We start from the raw sequence: 27,694 nt of genomic DNA, 5'->3' as shown, positions 1-27,694 counted from the left end.
ATTCATTAATACATTAATTAATTCAGTCAGTCAGTAATCCACCCAACCAGTGTCTTAGTGAATACCTGGTGGTGGTAACTGCCCTCCCTTCGATATGAGGTCTAAACAGGGAGAGAGCCAGAGGGACAAGATCAGGGAGGGGTTAATATAATAATAGAAGAGAATAGAATGGGAAATGGCAAGATAGGATAGAATGCATCCAATTTTCATAGTTTGGCAATCTGTGTTAATAACATTAACCTCAACAAATTAACAGCTGAGATCTGGAAAGATCATGACATTTCTGAAAAGATGTGCGACTGGGCAAGAAAGACGAGCAGTCAGACGATCAGACAGGTTTTAAAGGATAAAGCTGAAGTTTTTATATTTTTGACAAACCCATTGGTTCCTACTGAAGATGTCAATCTTTAAAAAAACAGGTCACAGACAGTTTCATTTTTAAAAAAGGCTTGGTGATTTCCTAAAAACAGCTGGGTACTGTAGGTTTCAGCACATTTGGAGTAAATAGTGCATAGAGCTCGGGACTATTTTCACCTGCGGATTGATCTGGTTCACTGGTGAGTAATTGTAAGCGCACACAGTTACCAACAATGAACAAAATTTCGGGTGAGCTCACTTTTGGTTTTACCTCAAAATAAGGTAGTTTAGATAATCTGGCTAACCTGTTGTTGCTTGTTAATAAATTGTCTGACCTTATTTATTGCAGTCCCAATGACACCATGTTCCCAGAGTTCAGCAACTTGGTAAGCACAGTATTACACTTAATTATAATTAAATCATAATTGACAGAAATGGTCAAAACTTTGAAAATAAGATTCAAGTTGTAACCAGCTATATTTATCCTTAAAGGACTATAAAATATGTGTTGCCTAATTTGATGCAAATTTGACACATCAACAATGCAAATTAATTTTGAGTTTTCAACTGGCGTCAAAATGAAGCATTTAGGATAAAGAGTGAATAAACTCCAAAGCTTTCTCAAAGATTCAAATGATTTTGTTTTGGATTGACACTTAAACATATTTGGGTTTGATCAAATTCAGAGTATCAGAAAGCTGATTACAATGCCCAGTTTGCAACATACCAGTTACACCATCTTACTGCTTCACTTTTGGTTTTCTTACACAGCACAGCTTTATGGGTACATTTTGATGTCAGCCTACAAAAGTATAATTGCTCCATTAGGATATTTGTCAGGAGCATCAGAAAAACATTGTACAGATATTTGTAAGGTTTTTTTTACTACTGCTCAGTTGAGGAGGGACTATTTTACTGATGGTCAAAGCTTTTAAGTCTTCTTTGATCTTGAGACAGAAATATTCTGTGTATTGGTTTATTCATAGCATAAGGGAGATTCCTTTGCTGGGTATCAAAAGTTTGTGTGAACAGCTTGACCTGAATAAGACCTTAACCAGTGTGGTCAATAGGCGGGTTATTCAGTGCTTGTGCAGCCAATGACAGGAATTCTCACTGGAGTGGAAGTCTAATCATGATATCAAATGTGAAACACACTTCAAGATTATGGAATTCTGAACAAAGCCGAGCCCCATCAAGAGCCTCTTCAGAATAAATTAGGCTGGCTAGCTTATTGCTTGTTTACCACTTCACTGACTGCAGTGACACAAGCAGCTGTTGTTCTGGCGTCATGCACTGCACTGTGTCCAGGAGAACAATCTGACCCGATCAAACCAGCTGGTAGCAATCTATTACACACATGCTCATTTAAAATGATTGATTTTTATTTAACCTCAAATGAGTTGATGTTGAGTGAACGCTATTATTGTGAAAGGGCTAACATTACCCTAAGGTTCACTTCCAGTACACTGAGCCCTGCCCATTTCTTCTCGGCCGATTAGTCTTCGCAGCATGCATGATTAGCAATGACCACGGGCTATTGGGCAGTAAGAAAACAAATGAGTGAGGCCTGCACAGATGGGATTCAATTTTTCTGACCTGAAGGAACAACTTAACACAATCAGTTTGCTGTGCAATATGTCACTCATTCAGCACCAAGTTATGTAGTCTTTGCTGAAATCTATAGAATTGGTTTCTGGGACAGGTTAAGGTGAAGCAGCGATGTTTGAACATTTTGGGGTGAGACTTAACTCCCAATGAGTGAGCCAACAGCTGATTTCTATTAATAGTAGAAGGAGGAAGACGAGCAGGAAGAGAAGAAAGAGAAAAAGAAGATGGAAAGGAACATATAAGGCAGTAAACAAAAGCAGCAGTTGGATGACCAAGTTTGACAATCTTACCTTTGAGCGGGTTTTGAAGGTCCTGAAGGCGCCAGTTTTGAAGATGACCCTGTTCCTCTTGCACAAAATGAAGGCCACCATGCCGATCACCACCATCAACAGGAAGAGAGGTGTCAGAACGGCCATGATCCACAGGTTGCTGGGCGGCGTCTTTACCACAGCTACAAACATACATATTATCCATAAGTATTTGACTCTGTGTTCAATTTTTCCTGAGCAGTTTAGCCACTAAGTGACCCTTCAGTGATTACAAAGCACACAGGACAAGCAGGAATAAACACAACACTTTTTTCAGATTGCACTTTTGAAACACATTTGAAAGAACAGTTTGACAAATACAGGAAATATGTTTATTTGCTTTCTTGCCAAGAGTTAGATGTGAAGATTGATACCAGCAGGTCTTTCCAAAGGTTTTAAAAATTTGCCTTCTTGCACCAATAAAGCTCACTAATTAACAATTTGTATCTTGTTTGTTTAATTTGTACAAAACAAAGACATAATTTCCACTGGAGATTGGGGGGGGGGGCATGTCCCCTTCAGTTTTCAAAATCCTATTTTTGTCCCCCTTACTTTCACAGTTTCAGTTAGATTTACAGTAGTCAAATATCTCTGAACATATCTTCTTACTGTCCATTTGTCAAAATCCAGATGAGAGAAAAGAGGAGCTGATTAAAAATGTTGATACACTCATCTGAGTCACCTTCAATTAGTACAGTGCGCTCAGGGCAATTAGCTCCCAAGCAGCAGTGACTGATTTGCAGACTCCATTTCCTTATGCTAAGCTAGGCTAACAGTTTTCTGGCTGTAGCTTCATATTTAACACACAGACATGACAATGGTATCACAAAAGTGAATAAGCATATTTCCTAAAATCTCGAGCTTTTTGCTTAAATGGTACAAAAACTGCATAATAAAGGCAGAAGGGCAATAAAAGAAGGCATCTTTGTAGACTTGAAATCCACATTCAGAAATGTGCTTTAAAGAAAAACATAAAAAAACTTGCATGAACTTAGTTTTTAACTTGATTATCTTCTTAATAACTTGGAGCTTTCTTTATCACAGTTTGCCAAAGAGATGTATTTTCATTTGAAGGACTAATTCAGTTTGTTTTCACTGAGCCTGTCAAGGCTAACTTAATGAATTTTACAAGAACACTGTTCAGTTCCCAGCTTGAGCATTGTTAGGAGGAGCTGTGTAGGACGCTGATGGTTGTTGGGATCTCTCCAATTATAGATTCTGGGTAAATATGAGGGAGAAAAGGTGAGAGGGAACACTTTGTCCTATCCAGCAGCTACAGTATGAACATCCTGCTGAACATTCCCTGAAAGCCATTACACAAATATACACAACTACAATCTTCTGAACCTAACATCAGATAAGGGAGGAAACAATCTTTGATTTTGAGTTTTGAATTTGTATTGATATTCTAAAGCTTCATTGGATGCATAGGGCATTATGGAAATTTATGGAAATTTATGGAAAACCCAAATGCTACCCAATGTCATGGTAAGCCAAGATTGTTACGCTTGAGTTCAGCAGATAAACCCTAAAGAGCAGTTAAACTGGGAATGTTTTCGGCAGTGTGGTGTCTCTGCAATGGCTGCTGAATAAGAAATGTGCTCTGTGAGTTGACTGCGCATCATAATATGTATGTACACATATGTGCTAAATGCAAAGAAATCTGTAAATATGCAAAAGAAAAACAGAAGAGTTCACCTGCCGTACTGTTCCTATTTCTGTGCTAATTATTTCTATAGCTGGATTAAATCAACAGTTACATAAACAAATGGGAATAGTGCAGTGTATATTTAGATTTTGCATTTCAACATCAATATACTGTGCATTCATTAACATTAGAATAATGAATATAAACAATAAGACTTGGATTTCCTGTAATGGTTAGTACCATAACCAAACACTTTCCCAGTTTTTCCAGTGTTTTCCCCTGTCTGCCTCTCTGTGTTTGTCTGTGTCTGCTGTGGGTGTGGCACTCCTCTCACTGGGTCCGCTCCATTTCAGTGCGCCGCTTAACACGTAACGGCGAGGGCAAAACTGTTTAAATGGAGTGTAACCTGTCAGCCAGCGCAGCACCACATAATTGTCAGCTGACAAAAACAAACAACAATGTAGGCCTACAAGGCAAAAACCACGATAGCTTTCCTAGTTGACAAATAATTGCCAGCATGGCCAGTACTGTTCACTACATGATTTTATGTAAGCCTGACTGATATTCACCAGTTCAGTTTTATCAATCTTTCTTGAGATGTTTATGTTTGTATGGGCCATGTGGTCGAGGTAGGCGTACACGCCGCTTGAATTGAGTGGGGCATCCGGCATATGCGCGAGATGAGACACCTTTTTAAATGGTGTGCAGACTCCACGTACTCAGCACACCACAGACGTACACCAGTATGGAAATGGTGCGGACCTCTCTCCCAACTGCCTGGTTACCTACACACCTGCACTCCTGCCTGATCAACCCAGCAGTACTTCAACCCTGGTCATTCATCCACTCATCACCAGATCGTTGTTTCTACCAAATTTGGTATCAGATCTCAAGGCCATCTTAGTATTGTATATGCGTAGTTATCTCTTCGTGCCTCATTAACGTTTGTTCTCTTGTGTTCAGGATCATCGCCTATTCTCCTGTCTGCCAACCCAACTCTCAGCCAGCCACGCTCACGGCCATCCACTCTGAGCTCTGCAGACGCTACCAGCTCTGCTCAGCTCCGGCATTCCCTGTTCCTTTTCCCAGTCTCCACTATTCATTGTATGAAATAAATTCCTGTATTCCTGTCATTGGAGTTAAACAAATAGTTCAACATTTTGGGAAATACGCTTATTCACTTTCTTACCAAGAGTTAGATGAAAAGATTTGTACCACTCACATATCCGTACAGTAAATATGCAGCTAGAGCCACCAGCTGGTCAGTTTAGCTGAGCATAAAGACTGGAACTAGGGGGAAACAGCTTAGCCTGGCGCTCTCTGAAGCTAAAAAAAATCCACCTACTAGCACCTCTAAAGCACACAAATCAACGGGTTATGTGTTGTTTGTTTAATCTGTACAAAAACCAAAATGTAAAAAGGACACTTGGCTAGTTTACAGGGGGCTGTGCCAAACAATTTCTTAGCCAAGAAATAGTTATATGCGCATTTTTCAGCAAGAAAGGGAATAAGTGTTATTCTGATGTTCATCAGTTCTTCAAGTGGCACTTTTTTTTCAAACTTTGGAAAGCTCAGCTTGGGCTGGAGACTTTTTTACTGAAAGCCTGGAGGGGTGGGGCATAAAGGAATTACACATTTGAAAAGGCAGGGGAGTCTGATGAAAGATGCTATTGCGCTGCATTATGGGAAATGTAGGGGTTTTGGAGCTTGACCCATACTAGAGACTAAAAGTCAGGATATCAACTGCATCGATTCTGACCATTCTTTTTTAAATGTGTCTGTTGTGAGTCCCCCAACTTTATGAAAGTACAATACTAAAATTAATGCAGTACCGCTTTAAGTCATAACTCAGTGTGTGTTATTCAACATGAATTTGTTGTTGACTAAACTGATAAGACGGTGTAGTCCCTCATTCGTCCAGGAGTGTTCTATCGTAGAAAAGGTTTCAGTCGTAGTCATCTGGACACTGTTTTCAGAATTAAGACGTTTCGGTTCCCATCCGGAAGTCATTCTCAATTGTGAAAAAATTGGACGGGAACTGGAAATTTCCAGTTCCCGTCCAATTTTTTCACAGCCGAAACGTCTTGATTCTGAAAACAGTGTCCAGATGACTACGACTGAAACCTTTTCTACAACTAAACTGATAAACTATCTACAGCTAATGTTAGGGTTATCCCTTAAGTATAATGTCATGTCCTCCCTTTTTGTGTTCTTTGTCTGTCCAGAAAGGTATAACTGTTTCCCCTTTTGTCTCTGTCTTTTTATGTTGAGTGTTCTCGTCTGTAGCTCAGTTCCCGATTTAGACCTCAGTTCCTAAGAGGCTAGAAAGAGCTGCATTACTTTGTACTGTTAAATTTGTTTATAAATCACGTTAAAGTGTTTCTCATGGACACATGGTAAATAAAACCCATAATTTGTGTCTCTTGTGCCTGACTTGCTCGGGCCTTCACATGTATGATACATGATAATGTATTATCACACTGAGTAAGATAACAAGCTTACGTTCAGCCTGCACTTGTACAAAGTATCCCAGTGTCAGAGCCATAGTTTGGGAGTCCAGACTACTGAGGGTCTTGGCAGCGCTGGTTCCAGTGACGGGTGCTCCGTTCAGCTGGACGTAGTATGTCATCTCTGCTGGGTTCTTGGGACCGGGCAGTCGACGCATGCTCACCATCTAGATGAGGACAAATAAAGTGTCCAATAACTCAATCTGATAATGGCATTTTGTAAAAAAGTGTTTATATGGCTTTGATCGGACTATTACACAGACATTACCATCACATATTAGCTCTGGACTAATTGTGACTAACTAACGTTCAAAAGAATGTCTCAGGCATAGCTAAGAAAAAAGCACAACATATCATTGATGGCCAAAATCCTTTCTCTCCCCACACTAACAGATTAAAAATCTGCTATAAGTATAAATATAGTGGCCCAATCAAAATTCTGAATCGGCTCAGCTGCTTTGATCATGATGAACCATTTGCTGCAAGATGACTGCACTTGAGGAAGACACTGGAGGATAACTGAGTCACTTAAAATCTCAATTTCCTTTCATCATACATCAAACACCTTTATGAAATTTGACGAACACATCACACGGTTTAATCAAGTCTGGTAATTTAATTTTGCGTAAAAAGAAGGGATGTGTGTTTTTAAATGGCTGGATGATTTCTCCCCTGGCTTAAACCCTTCACACCCCCTCTCTGTGTAAGCCTCTCCCTCCTACAACTCTGCAGCCAGAAAATTGGTCATCTGTGACTTCCCATAAAACCTTGAGGGTGTGTAAGGCATAAAGCCCAGGAGGAGTCAATCGTCTTAATCGTCAAAATATGGAATACCAGGCAACATTGACAAAAGTTCTAGTATACTCAATGCCTAATCTTCATCCCACACTACTACCTCAGTCTAATGCTAGCATAGCCTCATTTTAAATGACCATACTCTGTTAGAACAGTACCAACAAATCAAATACATGCTAATTTCCAAACATGAGTTTTTTCAGGGTTTTCACTGGCAGCCAATGGTTTCATTTCAGTAGACAATGGAATTCTACTTGCAGAGACTTGAGGCCTGTTTAAAATGCATTAAACTCATTTTTTATAATCCTCAATTAATTAATTTGCCTATTTATTTATCATGTTTGAAGGTTTGATATCGTGTGGCAAAGACAGTTTTGAGAACCCCCCTTGTTGATGCATTCAGATTTACTCTGAGATGCGATGAGACTTGGTGTCTGCTCCCATGGAGCAACCTTTTAAAACGCAAGAACTTAATAATTAAATATTTGCACCACGGCTGCAACAAACAATTATCACCTGCTGAATATTTGCTCAATTACTCGATTAATTGTTTGGTCAATAAAATGTCAGAAAAAAAACTGATGCCATCAAATTGCAGTCCAAAACCCAAAGATATTCAGTTTACTATCACATAGAAAAAAGCAGCAAATCCTCAAAATAAAGAAGCTGGAATTAGTGAATGTTTGGTACTTTTGCTTGAAAACAGATCTTAATGATTAATCGATTATCAAAATAGTTACAGATTAATTTTCTGTTGATCAACTGATCATTTCAGCTCTAATTCCCAATATCAATTTTGCAATGTGTATGTTGATTTCTCTTTCTCTGTTTCTGACAACTTCATTTCTGCACACTCTTCTGCAGGCAATTACTAATATAAAATCCTAGATTATGAAGCTTTCTTCAACACACCACCAAGGAGAGTTTTCAAATCTGTCCCTGCTCAGAAGTGAAAAGAGGGTGCTGTCCAGGGTGCTGAATATGGAGCTGTCCCTCTGAGGGCCAATAGTTTGCCTTGATCAATCAGACTCATCATTTGCCTAACCTGATAGCCTCACTATATACTGTTCATGTATATGCAAGAGCAACGCCACCAGTGGGGTTCTAGAGATAGCACTGACAGAAGGTCGGTATGTCCACCATTTTGTTCCAGACTGAAATATCTTGATAAATATTGGATGGATTGCCATGAAATGTTATACAGACATTTAGGGTCATCAGAGGATGAATCCTACTGACCTGATGATCCCCTTACTTTTTACTTAAAGGTGGGGTATGTGATTCTAATCCAATACACATCTTTTTGTCAAATTCAGCAAATATCTCCTCACAGTCCGCTAGCTGTCCGTTCAGCGTGTGCGCTGAAAAAACCCCTCCTCTGTAAATGGGAAATAAACAAAGGCTCAGACCAGGCCACACAACACTATTCCAGCCTTTCCAGACATGATTTGTTTGTCAGGTAACGTTAAATGACTTGCCCACAGACATTCAGCTTACTTTCTAGTTTGCCAAGATATGCTGCTGTTGTGATGTTAGCTATAGTAGCAGGAGAGTTGTGAGTATCGCTGTCTGGAGCTGGTTTGCTGGCTCTGGGATGCGTCTCGTCCTCTCTGGCTGTTAACTCTGCAGCAGCAACTGTAGGGACAGTTTGCTAACCCATAACCTTGCTAAGCTAACTCAGAACCTAGCTAACGTTAGATACATTACTTGCTGTGTGGTTGTTCGCTCTATATCGTGGTATTTGTCATGGTACTGGATTGCATACCCCACCTTTAAAGCTTATGTGAAATCTTCACATCTACTAGATGGATTGGCACAAAATATGGTGACATTGATGGTTTACAGAGGATGAATCATCATGACTTCGGTGATCTCCTGACTTTTCATCTAGCACTATTATCAGGTCAAACATTCACTTTGCTTATAACCAACTGTCTGCAAAGCCATGAATCAGTTGTACTTTCAACTATACTTTCATGTGGGTAAACTAAACCTGGATGACCATGATAAACAGTACACCTGCTACAACATCAGCATGTTAACATGGTCACTGTGAGCATGTTGCCATGTTGACATTAGCATTTAGCTCAAAGCACTGCCACGCTTACTGTAAGCAGCCTCACAGAGCCGCTAGTATGGCTGTAGGCTCTCATTTTTTTTGTATTTTAAGTCAACTTGACTTAAAATAAGTTGTTGATTGATTGATTGGTTCATTTTGTGTAGTGTAAAATTCAAATTAACCCAAAAATCCCATTCCCCCCTACCTGTACAGTATAACCCCCCACGGTGGTGGCCCGTCGATATCGTGCCGTCCGAGAGCCCTGCCTGCCGGCCACCAGGAACAACTCAGCTAGCCGCTGCTCCATCAGGCTGGCAAAGCTCTGGTAGTTGGCCTCCAGGGAGGAGCTGTCCACATCCTGGATCACTGTGAGGAGAGACGAGAGAGGACAGAGGAGAGATTTAGGGGGTAAAGAGGCATTCAGGCAGGCAAAGAGGGGCGAAAGAGGAGACGGGTGAGGAGATGGAAGATGGGGTGGGAATGACAACATGAGGCAGGCAGGAGAAAAGCAGAGGGAGGGAAGGAGAAAATGGGTGAGAGGAGGGGATGAGTGAAGGGTAGGAGAGTGTTAAGCAAGGGGAGGTGAGAAGATATCACAGGGAGATGATTTCAGGACAGTATTGATATTGAGGAGAACAAGGCGGGAGAGAGGGAAAGATAAACAAGGGACAGGAGATGAGTGGGATATTAGATAGGACTGGATGATTGTCCCTTCCATTTAAAAGCTGCTCATCCAGAAACATTTATTAAAGCTGCAGTGACACACACTGTGTGTCTCCACCTCAAACACAAACAAACACAGAAATAAACACAAATCGGTACACACACACATACACACGGGTGCTTGCATCAATCTTGCTCCTGAGCGCGTCTCTTACTAGAGGCTATAAGTGAGATGAAGCAGTGGACAGACTTCACACACACATACACTTCAGCATCATTCACACCCGGCCGTGATGTGATGTGAAGTGATCTCTCCCTCTGCCCCAGTCAGGAAGCTGTGAATTATACATCAATAGGTTTTCCCAGGAACAGAGCGGCTAAAGACACTGAGCACTGAGAGTGCGAGCAGGCGAAGGGAGGAGGGAGGTGAGGAAAGGAAAATGTAGAGAGCGATACTATTCTGCTGAATTGCACAACAACGAGTGCCAGGGCATTTAACTAACTGCTGTTTTGTCCAATCAATGCGGCTCTTGATTACCGCTGGTCACCCAGTAGCACTTTTGTCTGTGTGTGTGTGTGTGTGTGTGTGTGTGTGTGTGCGCGCGCAAGAGCAATTTACCTGTTATCACCCAATAGTTCTTGGTTGCCATCGATGTGTTGAGATTATGGTATTCAAGGGCTGAAGAGAGAAAGAGAGAAAGTTACAGGTATTTGCAGGTTTTAGAAAGCCTAATTTAAGACTTCTGTAACACCACCTGCATTTGGGGGACCAGACCAGCTAATAATGCATTTCCTAATCACACATACTTCCCTACTCGCCACTTTCCACATTTTGACACAATTTTCTAACTCTAACAAGTATTTAACCTACAAACATGCCTTAAAATCAGATTGTTGGGTAACATCATGGCAGGATTAACCAGTTAAGGCCCCCTGAATTATGTTATATCTACATAATTAGGAAACACTTTAAATGAACATATCTGCCAAGTGGCAAAATGTTTATACTGAACGTATATGCAAAATGTTCACTGACGACTTATTTAATTTGCTTTCCTACAACATTCACTCCTGCAGTACAATATCTGCTCGCAACTAAAGCATGATTAACATTTTTATTTGTTATGTTTAGGAAATCACATTTAAAAATAACCCTAAGCACACTTGGGACTCATGATGCAAACCCCAGTCTGTGCTTTCCATCCACCCTGGCCACCTCTCTGTGTGCTACAAAACACATTTCCTTCATTGGAAAAAGGTTTTTGCCACTAAACATAATCCATTGAGCAACTGTGTTTTCCTGAAAGATATTTGGCAAAACACATTAGTAGCATATAAACGTAATTTCTGGGAGACAGGGTTGCTGCAGACTACATATAGCAGCCATTACATACCCAGAGACCATCCAATAATACTGTGCTAAAATAATAACTAGCTCCAGGTTGTGTGTGTGTGTTAGGGCTGCCCCCTAAATGTCAATCATTCGAGAAGTCCCAGAGTCAAATCCCTGCACTTCTTGTTTTAAATCAGCGTCACAGAACTCTGCAGAATAACAGCACGGCAGGCTGTAAAACTTTTACAAATCAAGATTTGCCTCAAAATGACCAAACGACAAAACTAACTGTAATGGAAACAGAGAAGAGTGATGGAAACGCAAGCCAGCAATACTCGTTTATGCAGCAACCTGGCGCTGATAAAACCTCCTCTGCTGCCGAACTGTGTGACTGACTTCAGCTGTCAGCAGCCAGGCAGAAGAGACGCTCCATTGTGCGCTAGGATTTAATAACTGAACTACAGCCAGGACGCACACATTTCATTTCCTTGAATGTGTAGAAATCTGTGGCCTCATTTATAAAACTGTGCGGAGGATTCACATCAAAGGGTTGCGTACAGACGAAACACAGAAAGTGCTTATGCACAAAAATATTCAGATTTATAACAGTGCACACGCATTTCCCTTTATACATCACAATCACCTCGAAATTTCACTAAATGGTCAGTGAAATGCCCCTAATTTATCGTAGAAAAGGTTTCAGTCGTAGTCATCTGGACACTGTTTTCAGAATCAAGACATTTCGGTTCCCATCCGGAAGTCATTCTCAACTGCAAATTCTGAGAAAAGCTAAAAAAAAGTTCCACCCAATGTGAGATTGAAGTTCTTGTTGGGGAGGTTGAAGCAAGAAGATATTGTTTGGTGGACACACTGTGGGCATCACAAATGCCAAAAGGCTTTAGCGGCCAAGTCCTCACAGATACAGTACTACAAACGCAAAGAGACTCCATCAACTCAATTAATGAGGTTGCCAAGGAGTTAAAAGAAACAAGACTTGTGACATAAGATGTACACTGAAAGACACTTAATAAATTACCCTGATTGTAATTGACAATAAAAGAGCTATTATCTCATTGATAGTTCTGCGCAACGAACATGCGATAACAGTATATGAAACTATTTGTGATACTGTTCACCTTATTATTTATGAGAAAACAATTTCATAAGATGCAAGTATTGTTTAATAATTACAGATCCAATTAAATATGATATCTGATTAAAATGTATTAGAGGGGTTAGTTTGCAAAAACATATCTCCGTTTGTATTTATTATCCTAAATCATGCTTCTTTTTTTTTTTACTGTGCACTTCAGGGAATATCAATCAAACTGGTGTTTGTTTATTCATTTTAAGAATATCTTCTATTTGTGTTTGCAAATGAACTCTTCATTAAATATACGTGAGAGGTGATATTAAGATTTATTTTACAGAGGTATCAATTTCAAACCATTTCTCCAGTTTATATGCGTACGCATCGGTCAGCGTTACCGTGGAGGACATTCTCCCGTCAATAAATCACAAATTTTGCCGTACGCCTTCTTTTGTGTGTACGCAATGTTTATAATTGAGGACCCTGATGTTTTCATATCACAAATGATGAACAAAGGCATTAAAGAGTCTCATAAAACACGAGACTCATGCAGGCTATAAGTACGGTGAAAAACCGAGAGGAAGACGAAAAAAAGATTTTTTCTGACAGAAACCGAGGCGCTTGTGAGGTGGAGGTCAGAAAGGACATTGTTTGATGGCCCCAGCAGCGGGGTCACAAACAAAAGAAAATGCAGTGAGTTTAACAGAATTATATTATTCCCAAAAGGGGCTTCTGGCAGAAAGGTAAACATTATATATTGTTGATCATATCAAACACACACCTGTTGGATAATTTCCGGTAGTAACATCCGATAGCCAGAAACCCCAGTGATTAGTGGCCTACTTGTATTTGTACCGGGATGGTGCAGTTCCGTCGGGTTTGTCTGTCTAATGCTGGACCCAGTTCAGCACATAGATCTAAAAGCACGGCTCTGAGGAATCTAAATTGGCGTAGGCCTATTAGCCAGTCATCACGATGGGCAAGGAAATCTTTGTGGTCCCTGAACACTCGTTCCCTCCTAATCCTTCCCTTCCCTGATGAAGGGAGGCAGGAAGTTGACGTTTGTGCCAAATTTGAAGAAATTCCCTCAAGGCGTTCCTGAGATTGCGGCCACGAAAATGGGACAGACGGACAACCTGAAAATATAATGCCTCCGGTCAAAGCTATCGTCAGCGCGAAGGCATAAAAAGAAGGTACCCCAAGCACATAAATTAAAATGTACACCAAATCAGATGCAATCTGATCATTCTGTCATCAGTAACTAGAGATACTGAATTACAAACACAACTGGCACCATGTAATCAGCCTGCTCATCAGATGACACATCTCACCGAGTGAGTTTACTTTCTTATTTGGCCACTGTTTTCACAGAAACAAGTGTTTAACACTGATCCCTCAAAACATTTTCGAGAAGGTGTTAAAATCAGATATTTAATAAAAGGACAGGTGTTAATAAAATTTACAATGGGTCCGTTCCATTCAAGTGTCCCAGTAAACCATGACAGTGTGACAGTGAGCCAACATGCACAATATTAGGAGCAGATAAATGGAATTTGGCCGTCATTCATTTTATTATTTACACCTGTGCTTACTACTACTACTGCTACTACTGTGTGACATGTCAACATATCTTTCAAGAAAAGGTCCTATTAATCAAACTATGGCAAACCAATTTACACACAGTGAACCGGAACCTTGGGTGCCCGGGGCTCCATTTGCCCACTTGGAAACCCTTCCTTGGGTAACTTTCATGCCCAGGTTTAGAAATCGTGGATATTTGGAAAACAATCTCCTCAGGTAGTATTTTCTGTTAGAAACAGTGCTTTCTGTTTTGTGGAGGCATTCAGGATGTGACTCCATGTTCCAAGGTAGACAGAGGAATTTCTGACATTTACTAAATATATTCAGACTGCTGAAGCCTCATATTAGCTTCAGCTGAACGCTGAATGCCTTTTTGCACAGAACAAGGGCTGTAGATTTTTATTTGATTGCATCAACATGAAAGTTGCTAAATATGCCTTTAATTGCTGTATTTATTGATTAAAATCTTTTTAGGGATCCATGGAAGCCATGTAAATGTGACTGCTGTTTGTTTGTGTGCTGCAGAGGAGGAGATTTTTAGCACTGGCCCTTGGCACGGATGATAAAATCTGATTAAACACTCCTTGTCAGGTTTCATTATCAACCTTTACTTCCTTACCTCTCACTGTCTACTTTCTGTATCCATCTACACCAGCTCTCACTTTCTTTCTGCCTGCGTGCCTCTGTACCTGCCTCATTCTCTACCTGTTTACCTGTCAGCCTATTCATTTCCTAAAACGCCTGTTCCTTTCCGTCCAGCAGACTGTCTCCTTCTGTCTACTACCCATCATCACTCTCAGTCCATCGGCCTCTTTCTGTGTCCTATTCATCCGTCAACCTATCTCTCCTCATTTCCCATCTGCCTGTTTCACCATCTGTCTCCACCTAACTCCTCTGAGCTGGCTGTCTGCCGAGAGTTGTGTTTAGCTTGAGTCAGTGGTAGCTGTTAATACCAGAGAGTGCTTCTGCTCAGCACTCTGTCTGCTGCCGCCTCCCTGATGCCTCTGTGCGTGAGCAAATTTACATTCATTGAGCTCTTCTCCAACTTAAACAAGCTCACATAAACATTTAAGACAAATAGCACAGTGTTAAGTATCAGACACATTCAGCGCCCTTTAGAGAATCAGTTCAATGGTCCAACAAAGTATTCATTTCACACAGCAGCTGGAAAATGTTGCATTATTGCAAAAATAGAAAAAGCAAAATGTAAGATGATAGGTTTAAAGGATAAGGCTGATGTTACTCTATGTTAGTTCTACTGTCAACAAATCCAGTGAAAAGACCAACACGAAAAATGAATTGCCCATCTCTCAATAATTTCTGACTTCCCAACCCTGTCTGTGGCACTCAGTTTTATAGTTTCATTTTTTTTAAACCAGCTGGGCACTGCAGTTTTTAGCAAATGTTACGCAAACAGGAGTAAACAGTGCATTTGTCAGGGACTATTTTCAGCTGCGGAGTAATACAGATTTGGTGCTTTAGGGAGTATTTCCAGCAGCAGGACAGTGTACAAGTGATTGAGTCAAAATAAATAATAATAAACTACAATTTGTGTGTGATCATGCTAATGAAGGAACATGTCACTGATGTGTTTCTGGACAACAATATCAGGCTTTGGCTACATAGGCAGTACTTGAATCAGAATCGATTAATTGTTGGCTTTTTATGTCCTTCATTTGTTGACATACATACAAACATCGAATTTTGTCAGCCGTATTCTAAAGTATTCTAGTAAAAACAAATAGTATTTTCATGAAAATAGGTTTTTTTCTGCTATTCATCACTGATTTAAGCTACATTCAACTTGTGAAAACCACATATTTGCTTTCCGTAACAAACAGTTGGGTAAGTGATGTGTTTGTGTTAAGAGCTTGGTTTTATGACCACAAGAAGCCACAAGAAAGCCTCAAGAGTATGGCTGAACAGGCAAAGGCAGAGACCCAAACTTCATCCGCAGAGAATCATATCTGACGACTAACACTATTTTTGAGGCTGATGTTACAGTTTTAAAAAAATTTACTGGGCAGGACTATACTTTAATTTCTTGTCATTTATCAGCTAACATATACAGCCATACCAATATATCTGAAATAAGCTACTATCTGCTGATTTATCGGAGGGGTTCTAACAGATACACACAGCGGACATGCACACGATTCTGTTTATACAGAGGTGCAATCAGCACCTCTGGTAGATAATTAAATTTACATCATCTTTGTGGCTATACAGACATGAAAAGTACAATTCAAACTTTACTTAGAAAAAAACTACTTTTTTGCAGTATATAAATCTGCTATATTGTTGAGTAGGAAGTGGGGAGGACTGCACATGTACTCTTTATCCTCCAAAGTACAGATTGTGAATGAATCTCTAGTTCAGTTTGGCACATAGTACTCTCCAGTCAAATGGTTACATGCTGTAGACATGGAGGCAGCTGCCCACATTCACTCCTCTGCTTGTAAACAGATAGTGAAGGTCAATATTCAGGCTGCTTTGATCACATTGGAATTGATCATCCATTTTAGTGCTCTCAAAATAACCACAGTCAATGTGTCTACTCTGTAACAATACATGTCTGGACTATTCAATGTTATCACTGATGTGTCTATAAATATTTGCAGTCATTCTTAAACCCATCATTAATTTACTTAATCATTTTATATGATTCTATTATCATTTGGTCATTGTTTCACGATTAGTAAAATAAGCTGCTTTTTAAAGGATAGACAGGGTTTCCGTGGTGATGCCAAGTGGGTTTGGATGTGACCATGTGAAGTGTGATGTTTTAGCCCTTTGGGTGTTGAGAGCACGCACAAATAGATACTAATCTAATCTCACCAGGCTAAAATTAGCTCATTCAGGGGACATGGACAACAGATTGCCTATGGCACAATTCAGATGATAGGGGCTGTACAGCTGTTTGCCCTTTTAAAATCTCACAGATGGCATTAGAGACTAGAGTGGAATACAAACTAAGCTCAAATGGCTCATCTCTGGGGTCTATGGTTTTTTACTTCTGTTTGTAATGTCTTTTAATAGTTAGTGTTTGTTTAATTTGACTCCATCTGTGTGCACTGCTGCAGTAATTAATGTTTACTGTGATTAATGTATATAATGCTGTGTCTTTTTAAGCTGATGCTTGAGAAACAAGAAATATTTACTTAAACTGAACGATTGCTCATGAGGCAAATGATATAACAATAGTAAATAATAAAAAATTCCTCTAACTGGACCTAATTTGGCCTAAATCTACCGTACGTAACCATGCTTCAACCATTCTAAATTTTGCAAATAAAAAAAGTATTCAGGAGAAAGTTGTCTGCCTCCTAATAATTATATTCATATACACCTTATATGCATTACCAAATATGTTATATAAAGCCGCCCTGGTTAAATTTTTTTAAAATCAACATAAATGGGCAAATGTTTATATTTAACATATCTGCAAAGTATTCACTGTCAACTTATTTCAAAAGTTTCCCTGCATTATCCAGTCCTGGTAACTATGGCATGATCAACGTTTTCATGTACATTAAGTCAACTCAAAGCACTTGGTTTAGGTTAGGGAGAGATTGTGGTCTTAAATATTGAAAAACACTATGCTGATTTGAAGCACAAGGATTGTACAGATTTTTCAATATTTAACCAAAACCATGATCTTTCCCCAACCTTAAACCAACAATAATCAGTTATTTTTGGACAGTTGGAGGCAGAATTTCACCACAAGCTGCTCATCCCACACCCGTTTGATATATTATGGCCTTTTAAAGTTGATATTTACACATCCAGCAGACATGGAGCACAATTAGCATTGGTTTGGAGTCGATTAATGTAAGTCTAGTATTACATTTCTGATGCTTTAGCCCAATTGGTCTGGTATGACCAGTAGCCTATGGTGGTTAATGTTGTTGGCATGTCACAGATAAACATGATGATGTCTTTAAATTCAATGTGCCATTCTCTTACAATAGTGGCTGCTATCCAGCAAAACTTATGTAGTATAGCATTAACTCTCCTTTTAGCTCTTTTTGGTCTCCACCAACTCCTGTGGGAAATGTCTGGCTCTTCAGCAGCTAAATGCACCACTAAACTCACCAGCTAATCACTAACTTTGTCTGTCTGCTGTTTGGTGCTGGGCAGGTAGCGTACAGTGGGTTTATTAGAGCTTGCTAAAAACTCATCAACCTCGTTTCCAACAGCAGTAGGCAGCTGGAAACGAGGTTGATGAGAGCAGTGAAACTGAATCAGAACAGTAGAGTTGCATACTGGGAAACCCAAACAATGACCGGAAAGGAGCTAAAATCTGTGTAGAGCTGAGGAGAACTGCAGACTTGGGTTCATGACATTTGAGGCATTGTTTTTATATAAAGAAAAAATATTAGTGCAGCTTTAACCAAGTGCTGTAGCAGCCTAAACCTAACAACACAAAGATGTGAATCCCAGTGTCCAGTGTCAAAGTCCAGTTCTTTGCACACCCAACCAACCCCCTGACCTCTTCCCTCTAACTTCCCTCTATGCAGCAAAAGGATGTCACACTTCACAGATTGGAAAAACGGTTACCAGTAAAGTTAATCCAGACCACAATTATGTTTCCTTCAAAATGTATTTGGAAAAGCAAATTAGTAGTGCCTCCTTCTGAGGCTCCTTCTACACTGGGGATCATAGTATAGGCTGATATCCTTCTTTACTTACACAATATAGAGTAATCCTGAATTCCTCCTTTGAGAAGCAGGTCAAACATACGCTAAGTCATCAATCATGCATTGCCCTGCAGTGGATTCAATGGTTCTCAGTAGTCAGTGTTGTTGAAGGCACCATACATATGGCTATGTAAGTCTGTCTCAGCCCAGCAGCACACTACTACAGAGAACAAGCAGGACAACAACTGTTATGTAAGGACTATAAAATGAGCACAAAGAGGCTGAACTCTTCCTAACGTCAAGTTCTGTTGTAAGAAAACAAACAGCAGTGGCCTTATCACCGGGGAAACTTTAACCGAGACTCACTAGGTTGGGTTAGGTTATTTTCTGCCCTCTCTTCAGCGCCAAATGTCTTTTTTTCCTCTTGTGTCAATATTATAATCCTCCTACCTCCAACCTCTGTCTGGTGAGCCTTTCAAGACTAAAATAAAGCTCTGAATGCAAAAGTCTTTTTTAGGATTCAAGCTCAGCTGTGTAAACTTGTTCCCTTCCTGCTGCTGAAAAGCTCATAAAAACACATGGATCAGGGATGTGGGCACAGTTTCTATCCTTGTTGTGTTTTCAAGTCAACCTTCACAGCCTAAGGGTAACACTGATATGGCTCCCTCACACTTTCGTGGCACATTAGTGGTTTAAGATTTTTTGCTGTAACAATATTTTGATGCAAGACGTTCATTAGCATGTCCAAGTCTATTAGCGTGGTCTTTACGTGAAATATAATGCAAAAGGTGCAAAAAATGAAGCAATAGAGGATGAAAATTAGGTAATAAAAGTTAGAGAGATGATGAAAATTCCAGCAAAGATTTCTATGTCTAAAAAGTCACTTTTATAACTATAAATGAACACTGACTTTAATGGAGAGAGCATCTTTCTGGTCTGTCAGAGTGAGCTAAAATAACACCCATTAGGACAACATAATGTCAAGTCAGTAGAATGTCAACACCAGTCCTGTTTTGCATTGTACTTCAGCACTCTTAAATGTCAGTTTGGATGAAACTCTTGAAATGGCAGACATACATAATGTTTTTTGATAGTATTATGGAAATAAGCTCTGGCATGGTGCATTGACTCAAAAAGTGTATGTGTTACTACAGCATTTAGCTAAACAATACAAATTGGATGTTTGTGTTAAACACAGCAACTGTCAGAGCCACGCTCCTCGTCCACAGATAAATTGCTAATTTTCCCTCCCTCCGTGAATAATTACAAATGCATCATAATTGTCCAGCAGTGCCTCTGAGAAGACGAATATGTACTAGAATGAGTATTAAGCACCCTGACTGAACTCTAATTTGTTGGCTAGACGCCATTAATTCTGGGTTAGACAATGCTAGCCAAGTCTTTATGTGTAGCCATTGCTCAGAAATGAGCAATGAGTGAGGGATGAAATGTTCACAAGTAGTGATGCCAACTCATGTAGCTGCTGGCTGCTCAAACTATCCAGACAAGTTGCCAGATGACCTCATTTGCTCATTTGCATATGAATATGTGTGACCTTTCATTGTATGGAAAGCTCTGTAATCTTTAGACCTGTTTGGATTAAACATAGAATTAAATACTATAAATGTATGTTCACTGGTATAAACCATACTAATTTGCTATCAAGTGAATTGGAGGTCCAGAATTTTAAAGGGTCACTCCAAATTTCAAAAAACATATTTTCTCACTGCTAGATACCATAGTGGTATCTAGCAGTGAGAAGTAACATACAAGAAACTTAGTAATGTGCCAAAAAAAAAGGTAAAGAAGAAGGCTGTAAGCTAGCAAACACAGGTGTCAACAATGCAGGACTTAAATATTAAAATATATCTGCTTTGCAAATCTTTTATGACAAAATAAATACATTTAACACGTTTGTTAGACCTCTAGGATACACATAATGCATCTTGGTGAGACAGGAAACCTTTAATAAGAGTTCATTTGTTAGCTACTGTACACCAGCTAAAGAATGACTGCACAGAGCAGATGAAGGCAGCCGATTAACCAGAGAGCTGAGATCACATTCAAATATACTGATCAATAATTAGATGTGATTAGATATATCATCACCACAACTGTCCTTTAAGACCTTAAGGTGCATTGTGGCTTTACTTACGCTCAGCGATGACCAGGGGTGGGTAGAACAAAAAGTATCCCACCAGCTCTGCGGTCAGCTGGTTGAGGAGGCCACTGGAGATCGTCCCATTAAGATTCGCATCCTGGTTCTTCACCACATACACCAGAGAGACTGATGGAGAGCCCGGCTCCTGGGACACGCTCTGGATCTGAGGATAAACACATAAACACATAATTTTAATATTTTATTTGAATCGACTAATCAAATAAGTTACTATGTGCCCTAAAGGTGCAATATTAGAATGATTTTTCAATTATTTATTTATAGCAAACACATAAACAGGCAGCAGTGGGCACATGTATAATTCAAGCATTCATACAGAAATATCCAATGGTATCATACCACATGTCTAAGATGCCCATAAAGAATGCTGCAGACACCAGTATGACCCTTTGAATGAACAATGTTTTTTTTATTCTATAATAAGACCTGTCTGGTGCTAATGTGACTGAGTCACCATAGTAAAGTGGATGATGATACGAGATACGAGGAATTCCCATCACATTCCTCCATGAGCGTTAATATTTCAGAGGATGAATTATGAATGGACCCTATATCTGCCTCTGCTTGCTGAGACCTACTTTATGATTATGATGCTGTGTGCATGTAAATCCTGCAGTCAGGAGAATACCTGACAGCCACAGAGATAGAAAATGAGAAAGAAGCAGAGAACAAAAGGAAGAAAAATAACTGAAAGGGTTCAAACATAAAAACAGCACTGTAGAAAAATTAGCTTTTATTGTGTCTCCAGAAATAGACCATTATATGCTGCTACAGTCACTCCCTCCTTAAAGTGTAAACTGTTACCAAACCTGTCTGACTTTTGTGACCTTTTATTGAAAAATTACAGAGCAAGCTTCTGTGCTTTAATTTGCAGTGAAGCACTTGCACTGTGGAACAGCAGTGTGGTCACAATGTAGCGGGCACGTAAAAATTTGTATATTGTTGTAAGTGTCCAGAATTTCACCTAGAGCTTTATTATTCACATTTGCCCGATTAGCATGCTACATGCGAATATGACATACTTGGCTGTCTGCATTTTGGACTAAAAATAGCCTCCATGAACCCATGTAGTACCTCCACAGTGAGCCTGTTGTAGGTCTCCAGCACTTTGTCCTGAGCCTCGTCAAAGGCGTTCTCCAGCCTCTGCTCCAACATCTGGACAAAACTGCAGGAGTAGATGTTATCTGTTGGGCCGACGAATCTCAACACTGGGGGTGAGAGATAGAAAATGATATTTAATTGATATTGAAATGGGAATTTATTTCAGACTGTAAATAATTACAATACAAAAACAATTAGGGATAAAAGAGAGCCTGATTTATTGTTTAATATCACCCCCAAAAATGTGATTTCAGACACACTTTGAATTTCATCATTACTTAACAAAAGCTTGCTTTTTAAACTTGTTACACAATGACCAAATATGATCTACTCAATCTTGTTTAAATTTTGTTTGTTAAAACCAAACAAATTCTTTTCCACAGTATCCAAATGTTGTTTCAAATTATTCCAGACCAAAATAAATTGGTATCATCGGCAAATAAAACATATATACATATATACTGTATATTGCATATACAGTATCATTTATGTACAGCATTAAAATTTATGGGCCTAACACTGAGTCTTGAGGAACACCACAAGTAACCTTCTTTTAATATAAATTCTAATTAATATTATTTATTTCAACATGTTGATACCTATTTTCTACGTAGCTATTTAATCATGAGTGTGCAACCCCTCTAATGCCATATCTTTCTAATATCTTCAGTAGTAAGCCATGGTCATCAGCATCAAATGCTTTTAAGATCAAGAAATACTCACACTGTATAGTCATTATTTTCTATTGCAGTTCATATTTCCTCCACAAGTTCGATCAATGCCAGTGAAGTAGTTCTAAAACCATGTTGCTGTTCAAATAAAATTTTAACATTATTATTTATAGTTCAAACTGTTTAATACAAATGCATCTACAGCACCAACAACAGTTATCTGATGTCAGAACTACTAACTGAAGCACTGGCAAAGAGCTGGGGAAAGAAATAATTTAGAAACTATACAAAAATCTACTTCATCAAGCTGTATCTGGAATCTGTATCTGGGGTTGTGTTTTTGGTATTAGTGAAAGTAGTGCTCTAAATAGATGTTGTCTGTGGGACCGATAAAGAGAAGAAAGAGGATTATCGCCACTATCTAGAATGAGAACAACTAAAAGAGTAGTTGTCTGTCAGCGTCACGCAGCTCCACACCGGGAAGGAACAGGGTAAACAATATTGAGTCCATCAGCAGATTATGGAGGATGTTATTAATGTTGTCTCAGTCCTTTTACCGGAGTCGCCCTCCATTCTCTCCCTGCACTCTGTCTTTCTCCGCTCTTTTTAAAAACCTCTGAAAGGACCGGGATAAGAGCGGTAGAATATTCTGACCTAAATTCAAACGCTGTGGTGCTTATGGGTGCAGGCTACATCTCCAAAAAAAGGCAAAAAAGACTACATCCTTCACTGGTCTCATAGTCTGCAACACATTGCAGGCACAAACAGTGCTGACCCAGTTGGTAATCGTATGCAAATTGTGCTGTGGATGGTAAATTGGCAAATACTGTGTATTTATGGTTTATGGGCTGAACAAGCCAGAAATGGCTTTTTGTTCTTGCCTCAAGTGCCTACTTCATACACAGCTGCACACTAACATGGGAAGAGTCTTTACTGCAGTATACATGACACTACAAGCAATGAAATATGTAACTGTGTTGGTGTTACAGAAAACGTTGAGGACACAGCACATATACTTGTTGTTTCCCTTTGTTGATTAAAAGACTGTCTAGGAAAATATCCAACTATGACGCCACTCAGTGGTACTATGTGGTAATATTAAAGAAGACCCCCCCCCTTCAAGGGTCTAAAATACAGTAAGATGAATGCCTTGAAAGGAAGACAGACTGTTTCACAACGACTATCTCTTTTTTTCTACGAGCAAAAACGTATAAGAATAATTTAAAGCAGTATTAATTGCTTTTTTGGCCACTTGGTAGAAGCAGAACAAGCTTTAAGTCGTGTTTCTGTCCACCCAATGAAAGGTCCAATACTCCTTTTAGCTCTGGTTTGGTCTCCAACAACTCCTGAGAAAAATATCTGTCTCTTTGGCAGCTAAATTCTGTTCTATTTCCACCAGCTAATTGCTAACTTTGACTGCCATTTGGTGCTGGGCAGGCATTGTACAGTGGGTTTATCAGAGTTGTTTAACTAAAAGCAGCTACCTAATGCTGCTGGAAACTAGGTTGATGAGAGCAGTTTAGAGTGAACCAAAACATTAAAGTTGCAGGTCATAAAACCAAAATAATGAGCTGAAAAGAGTTTAGTGATTATTCTCTGTCAGTTTCTCACCATGAGTAACCCCTTTTACATTACATGTACTGTAGTCCTTTGACCCATTGTTAATATAAAGATAAAGATATTAGTGCAGCTTTAGGAATGGTTAGGTTAGGTATGATTATGTAAAAAAAATAATAATAATACACATAGTGGCTTTAATTTAATCAATAACACCACTGCAAAATCTACAAATTCTGTCTAGTGAGCTGAATCGTACTCAAACACTGGAGCAACGGGAATTTAAAAAACAAAATTCTTAGTTGAGAAAAGTACTGTTTGCAATTTGTACATGTATCTTTTAAAAAACAATTTGTTAATTGCACTGATTTTCCTACACTTGTTCCCACAAGACTCTATTTAGGTGTGTGTGTGTGTGTGTGCGCGCATGTGCTGAAATGTGTTTTTTAAGAGGCTTAAGAGGCTGACTAAATGAATGGACCAATTTGCCTTTGCTCTGCAATCATGGGAGTTTGTATGGGATTTAGAGTATCAGAGAAGAGTAAAGGAGAGCAGACATGTAATCAGAATTTTCTAATTTTGTCTCTGCTCTACTCTTCCCCTGTGTATCCCTCCCTGTACTCTCATTGCTTTTTCTATCTCTGTGCTCTCCCTCTGCTCATATTCTCTCCCTCCTCTGTTCTGCATATCTCTAACCTCAGCTATTCTTTATCCTTTTACACTCCACCTCCGGAATGAACATCATCAGACCATTTTTGTTAGTTCTTGTTTGTTCTGTTATGTACAGCTTGATCTATCTTATCTTATTTTCCATCAGGTTTCATCACCTGTTTTCAGCTGCAGATGAATGCTTGGAGTGGGCACCCAGGTTGCCACGGGAACCAGAACTGCCTTAACCAATGGGGTGTGCTGCCTGATGTCCGACAGCAGCTTGTCAAAACCGTAAACATTTAGCGACTCAACCACCAGGGAGGAAATGTAGACAGTTTTGCCGCTGGTCACGTAGTAACCCAGAGTCACGTTGTGGGGGCTGCAGTCATCACGTTCCACCTGTGACAGAGAGAGAGAGAAAAAGGGAAATTCAACTTGTAGCCTTTTTTTTTTAAACTACACTACATCTGTATTTCAACAGAGGCTGTGTACATATATCCTATAAACATGGTGTATGTCTAGAGGATTTGTGTTCTTATTTCAAAGCACATACACTGCAAAGAAGAACCAGACAAACAGTATCAGAGAAGAAATCAATGCTACCAGGTAAAACAAGTTCAGAAGAATATACTGGAGACGAGGTATAAAGCATCTTTTACTAATACATGTTGTACTTGAGCTATGGGTTTAGAATACAAATGCATCAGACTAAGAATATTTGTAATTGCTTTTTCCTTGTTTTTTTAAGCCAAATCTGCTTCAAGGGCATATTTTAGCTTGAGCCTTCAATAGTCATAAATCTGACTAACTATGTCCTGAAAAAACACATACAGACAACAATCAGTGGTGAGTCAAGGCTCATATTTCTGGAACTTTACAACGCCCACCTTCCTCTACCCTCCACCTTCATCCACACTGAGCAGCTGTGGCTGTTGTTACTATGGCTCTTTCCTCTTTCCTCTTTTCCTCTGCTCTCCTCTGTAAGCGTTAGCTGGCTACTCCCGGCCAGTCTTTTTCTAGAAAAAAACACATCCCTCTTCGTGTAACTGTATCTCGTTACCTCTCTCTTCTCCTCTCGTCTTCATAACAACAAAAATAAAACAAAACTCACCCAGTTTTTCCAATCGACACCTACCTGCCATCTTTATTTAAGCCACTTTCTGTTGCAAGCACTTGCTAAAGCTTTAGCCCCAGTTTTTAAATTATACTCAGTGACACATTCTTTTATTCCAGCAACCCAACTTTGGGTTTTGCATTTCATTAGAAAACAAAAAGAGAGCTTCCGCATCTTTAATTTTAAGTCTTACCTCAAATTGAATGAGCGAGGAATTTTAACTATTTCTTTTTGATGTTTTTGGGTGCTGCAACATTTCTGACTGTAAGAGATTGTATGTCCTCATGTCCTCCTACATTAATAGGTGGCCATTTCTAAAATAAATTAATTGATTTCATATTTTGTTGAAAAATTATGCAGTGTTATGATGCAATAAGTCAACCAGCAAGCGAGTTTTTCATTTTAAAACATTAAACATTAAAAAGCTGTCAACTCTCAGTTGAGTAGCCATTTTTGGTGACACTTTATTTTAACTCCACTATTTAGCATGTATTAACAGAATAAAAACTATTAATAATTGATTTATAACACACTGTAATGTAGTTATAAGCAGATATGTAATTTTTTATTTTTAAGTGTTGCTAACAACTGTAGCTCGTCTTTTAAAGCATCCACAACTGGTGTATAAACTGTTAATGAATATCTAATAATACAGAATAACAGAACTATATCAATCATATGTAATCATATATATGTTGGTAGTTTTAAACACATTCATACACCTGCCTGCAAGTGATTTGTACATGTGTACAAAGTTTATGAACATGTTATAACACTATAATAAGCTTATAGATATTCAAAAATATCCTGTACTGCTTTTTCAGGCTACTAAATAGTAAACAAGTATGTTTATTCAGCATTATTAGTTGGTGAATCTACTAATTTGAAGACTAGACTTGCATCAGGAAATGTTTCCATTATAATGCATAAAGTTCTGTATAAGATGCACATTCATCATCAGCAATTAAAAACCACATGTATTGTATAAACTACAGTGTCCAATCTCACACTCCTGGCAAGTTATCATTAGTTAACATTTATAAGCATTTATCAGCATTAACACAGTATAAATAGTGCATACCTAACAACTATGTTACTACAACAATACTACATATATATTAGTGCGTGGATCCGGTTTACTGAGTATCTGGATAATTTATCTGCAAAGTTATCCAGATAAACAAGTAAACCTGCTTCTTGTAACAGATGCTGGTTAATTATACAGTACAAAATTATGCTTAGAAAGAAAACACTAACTAGTGTTTGAATTGTTCATACACATATATATTCATAATGTAGTAGACATAATTGATGACAAATTAAAACAAATAAAAAACATTTAATAATGTCATATATCTGTTTACAGCTACACTATAATGGTGTTATAGTGCATTATAAACCATCTATATTGACTACTTAATAACGCTAAATCGGGGGGTTAAAATAAAGTGTAACACATTTTGAAATCCTCACGTACCCTGCAGAAGGTGCAAGATTTTTATTTCACTTTTGTTTTGCATACTTGAAATGGAGTGTTGTATCTAATAAAGCCAACTAGACATGCCCTTGCCCTCTGCTGTCACTTCTTTCTCCCTGCCAACATTTGAAATTTGTAAAACTGGCCAGTTTTGCAAGCAATTATAGTTAACCATATTGTTCAACGATGCAACACATTAAATACTGCTATGTGCTAATTTCATGCTGTTTGACAACCCCTGCCCCGGTTGAAGCCAATATTTGCCCATCAACAATGCCTCAAAACTCTGCCTACATATCATGGCTTTTAAAGCTCTGGCCAGTTTTATGCCTTGTTGTTGCTGCTGCTGTCTCTC

The 27,694-nt window shown here is 39.0% G+C and overlaps 1 protein-coding gene across 4 annotated transcripts in view; it reads right to left on the bottom strand.

Annotated features, from left to right (window-relative positions):
* The window catches only part of kiaa1549la (KIAA1549-like a), a 118,615-nt gene that overhangs the window by 42,565 nt on the left and 48,356 nt on the right, over window positions 1–27,694 (bottom strand). For 3 of the 4 annotated variants that reach the window (XM_044191819.1, XM_044191822.1, XM_044191820.1), the window contains 8 exons: window positions 24,925–25,147; window positions 21,843–21,976; window positions 20,745–20,913; window positions 10,565–10,624; window positions 9,488–9,648; window positions 6,424–6,595; window positions 2,256–2,416; window positions 66–101 (listed from right to left, as the gene is read on the bottom strand). In XM_044191819.1, coding sequence (XP_044047754.1) covers window positions 66–101; window positions 2,256–2,416; window positions 6,424–6,595; window positions 9,488–9,648; window positions 10,565–10,624; window positions 20,745–20,913; window positions 21,843–21,976; window positions 24,925–25,147 — 1,116 coding nt within the window. The remainder of the gene's footprint in view (window positions 1–65; window positions 102–2,255; window positions 2,417–6,423; window positions 6,596–9,487; window positions 9,649–10,564; window positions 10,625–20,744; window positions 20,914–21,842; window positions 21,977–24,924; window positions 25,148–27,694) is intronic. The other variant, XM_044191821.1, reaches the window with a different exon arrangement.

The sequence above is a fragment of the Siniperca chuatsi genome, linkage group LG4 (assembly GCF_020085105.1).
Source record: "Siniperca chuatsi isolate FFG_IHB_CAS linkage group LG4, ASM2008510v1, whole genome shotgun sequence".
Classification (NCBI taxonomy): domain Eukaryota; kingdom Metazoa; phylum Chordata; class Actinopteri; order Centrarchiformes; family Sinipercidae; genus Siniperca; species Siniperca chuatsi.
The sequence above is the reverse complement of the archived record's forward strand: the minus strand, read 5'-3'. Positions and strand labels throughout refer to the sequence as shown.